Source organism: Orycteropus afer, unplaced genomic scaffold (assembly GCF_000298275.1).
Source record: "Orycteropus afer afer isolate SDZICR_OR568_19922 unplaced genomic scaffold, OryAfe1.0 scaffold00040, whole genome shotgun sequence".
Lineage (NCBI taxonomy): Eukaryota > Metazoa > Chordata > Mammalia > Tubulidentata > Orycteropodidae > Orycteropus > Orycteropus afer.
In genome coordinates this window covers 1,230,363-1,234,163 of record NW_006921627.1, presented here as the reverse complement: position 1 = coordinate 1,234,163, position 3,801 = coordinate 1,230,363, and the positions used below count along the sequence as shown (strand labels likewise).

At 43.1% G+C, this 3,801-nt stretch overlaps 1 protein-coding gene across 1 annotated transcript in view; it reads right to left on the bottom strand.

The window, feature by feature from the left end:
• Nucleotides 1-1,229: 1,229 nt before the first annotated feature.
• Nucleotides 1,230-3,801, bottom strand: part of BID (BH3 interacting domain death agonist) — a 10,692-nt gene continuing 8,120 nt past the window's right edge. The window contains exons 4-5 of the mRNA XM_042780444.1: nt 2,682-2,821; nt 1,230-1,490 (exon numbers count right to left, since the gene is read on the bottom strand). Of these exons, the coding sequence (XP_042636378.1) occupies nt 1,230-1,490; nt 2,682-2,821 (401 nt within the window). The remainder of the gene's footprint in view (nt 1,491-2,681; nt 2,822-3,801) is intronic.

Sequence of the window (3,801 nt, the reverse complement as noted above, 5' to 3'; positions counted from 1 at the left end):
AGAGCTGCCGTTTTTATTTAGGACCAGGGACTCATCTGTAGTTACATAGCAATCAGTAACAAAGTTGACTGGACTTGATGGTACTAACAGTTCTCTCTTTGGCAGCTTCTTCCTAAGTGTTAACTGTAAACATTAAAGTAGGAATGCCTTACATGCAAAAGAAATTTGGTGTTTGGGATGGGGTGGAATAAGTAGGAAATTAAGGGTGTTATTGTGCAGGTGATGTGTTCCCATAAAGATCACAGTCTAGGAAACTCTTTGGGAAAGTTCTGTTCTGTCACTTAGGGTCACTATGAGTCAGAATCGACTTGATGACACACAGCAACAGCAATATGCGTTTGATGGAAATACAGGGTATCTAGAAAGTCTGAAAACGTATGACAAATTTACTTTTAAACAGTATGTTAGTTTCACTTTCATATAATAATGCTCAGTATATTTTTCTTTAACCACCAAATACCTCTCCAAGTAAAGTTCCTCTAAATTTAAAGCAATTGGTCCTTTTCTTAACCCAAAAGAAGTATATACAGAGTGTATGAAAAATCTGGATACATAGTGAAAAAGTGTGCTTATTGATGGAGCAATTGTTTAAAAATAAGTTTATCTTATGGTTTTTGAATTTTTTTAAACACATTCTATGTTTTGTTTCTATTTAGGATTTATTTTCCTTTCAGGTTTCAGGCATAGTGTTAAAATAACCTTTTACAGTAAGCAAAGGGACCAGGCGACTGACAAGCACCTCCTCTCCCCATTGCGTTAAAGATCTTTTGGAAAACTTGGAGCAGTGCCTTAAACTTAGGGAGTTAGGAGGATGAAAGGTAGATGATGGGAGTAGAGAATGATGTGGCTGGCTGGCAAGAGTGCATGGGAGGGAAGAACACAGGGAAGAGGTAACTATGGGGAGGAAGGAGCTGTTGCATTGTGGGAAATTGGAGTCAATGTTCTGAGACAAAGTGTGAGCTGCTGTATGGAAAATGAATTTGCTCTGGAAACTTTCACCTAAATAAATAAATAAATAATAAAGCTGGAAAAGCTCAAAAGGATACTAGATGTCCATTAGCACCTTATACCATACACCTTTGCCAGGAAAGCAAACCCAAGCCTTTCTTCCTGAGCAGAAAGCAGGTTTGGTCACCAGAAGCAGGCAGAGAAGGGCAGCAAGCAGCCTGCAGCAGAGGGTGCTACTGGTCTTCAGACTGGAGAGGGAGAGGTGGGGAGCAGGCAGAGAATCAAGGGGACTTAAGAAAGGCTATGGGGCGAATATCAGTGGTTCTTACATTTCTGGCTAGGTTCCTCACGTAGGTGAGTAGGTTCTGGTTAATAAAGTTCACAGTGGTGTGAAAGACATCATGGAGCAAGGAAGGCATGTGATCAGCCACCTTTTTGGCCAACAGCATGGTCAACATCAGCTTGGCCTTTTCCAAATCCATGTCCATGGGACAGGTCTGCAATGCCTGCTCCAGGGCAGCTTCCAGGTACCTCCTTCTATCCTGGACAGGAGTAAAGAGATAAGGGTCAAACAGTTTCCTCTTAAAGGAAAAACTATCCCAGACAGTCTACTCAATGATACATAAGTATGAAGACACAGCTTTCATTTCAGTACAACGTATTTATCAAATTGCTAAGGAAGTTGGGCAAAAAGAGTGGGATACAATTTAGTTTCGAGAGGCAATGGAAAGGGAGGTCTGAACTCACTCCCTGGAATGGGATGTTCATTAACCAAATACATGCTTATTGAGCACAGTGTGTCACTATTAGAAAATAATGGAATACAAAAAGCCAAGTCAGTCCTGACCTAAGTCTCAGGCCCCTCCTATTGGAGGTGCAGATCTAGCTAAGGGAAGGGGATGAAAGGGCTACCAGTTACATTCCCACCTACACAGCAGAGGCCAACCACAGACTTAAAAGGACCTCAAGCTCATCGATTCACATTGCAAAATTAAGTTAACATTGTGGGAGTGACTCCAAGGCAAGAGCATTAGGAGATACTATGATAGAGACATCACCAGGATGGAGACAAGTCTCCGGGCTGACCCCTGAAGGATGAATGCATTTATAGATGGAGGGGCATCTGCATTTGCTGGTAGAAGTCTAAAGTAAAGAACCTTTCTCTCCTCTGAACTCCTGTAACTACTGGATGGCCTTGGGGTATTTATTTCTCTCCCCCACTAAGTTTCTTCAGAAGGACAGAGTGCCTTAGACTTAGGCCTGAATCTCTCAAGGGGCCATGCAAATGGCAGCAGCTCAGTAATGATTTTTATATTGACTGGCTATGACCACAAAGTCAAGAGTAGCTGGCTTATCACACGCGGGTAAGTTCTCCACTGGCATCTTCATACAACTGCCTAGAACTAAAAAAAAGTTATTCTGAAGAGCCATGTACATTTTGTCCACCATCTTTTTGGAGGCATTTTATCCCCAAAACTCTTGACTCTGCCTTAAGGTTCAGGATTGCTAAATATCAACTAATTTAATCTTCTGGAAGTCCCTTCTGACTCTAATTCTTTTGTTGAAGACCAAAAAGACCCAGACCTGACAGTAATGAACTAAGTCATCTCGCTGGACACTGGTCAACCTGATAGGGGACAAGGGACAGACCTTGTTGGTTCAACTGACAACTGAGAAAACCCTGACACTTACCCTCTAACCCAGAAAAGGCATCAGTGAGTTTGATTACTTACTTCCTCTGTCAAGTTCATGTTCATAAAATGCCTTGCCAAGTTTTGTATCAGATTTGGCTGGACCCTTCTTTCCATCTCATCCCCTATTTGGGCGAGACGCACTGCAATGATCTGGATGGCTTCCTCTTGACTTTCAGAATCTAAATGTTCAGGCAGGACAGGGGAGATAAAGCAGATTCAAACAATGGCACTGTTCAACACTCACCCTACTTCCCCTCACCCCCAAAAGGAAAGGCTTCTGCTTTAGAACGAGCCCTGCCACTTCTTCCACAGCACACTGTGGTGGGCCCAGCTGTGTGTCACTCCATTCCAGTAGGGCCACAGTGTGACAGTGTGGGAGCAGCAGTTCAGAGGCAGGGAATAGGGCTCAGGGGTCACAGCCTGAATGAGCAGAAGACTGCCTTGAGAAGTAGGTGTCTCCCCAAATACAACATCTGAGTCAACATGTGCCTACAGAAAGAATCCGTGATGATGGGGACATTCATGACTGGGCATCTGAGCCACAAACATGGCAGCAGCCTTTATGGCTGCCAGTCGACATTCAAACAGCCAACAGGTGGCAGCCTTAAACACTATGAGAAGGACTCTGCAGTCAGTATGTGTTTGAGTCCCACCCCTGCCACTTCCTAGCCATGAGACCTTGAACCTTCCTCCCCTACCTTCCTCACAAGGCTGCTGTGGAGACCAATCTTCCACTGCTCCCCTCAAATGTTCTAACCAAACTCAATTATTCACTATATTCACTAAACACAACTATTTCACAGGCCTTGCAGGCTTTTGTTTAAGACACTGCCATTCCTGCTTCTCAAGGAGCCAACCTGTACTCATCCTTCAAGACCCAGCTCAATTGTACATTGATTGTTTCTAATGTTGAACCATCCCTGCATACCTGGTATGAACCCCACTTGGTCATGATGAATGATTTTCTTGATATGTTGCTGTAGTCTATTGGCTAGAATTTTGTTGAAGATTTTTGCATCTATATTCATGAGGGATATTGGTCTGTAGTTTTCCTTTTGAGTGGTGTCTTTTCCTGGTTTTGGTATTAAGGTTATGCTTGCTTCATAAAATGAGTTAGGGAGGGTTCCATCCTTTTCTATGTTTTGGAATACTTTGAGTA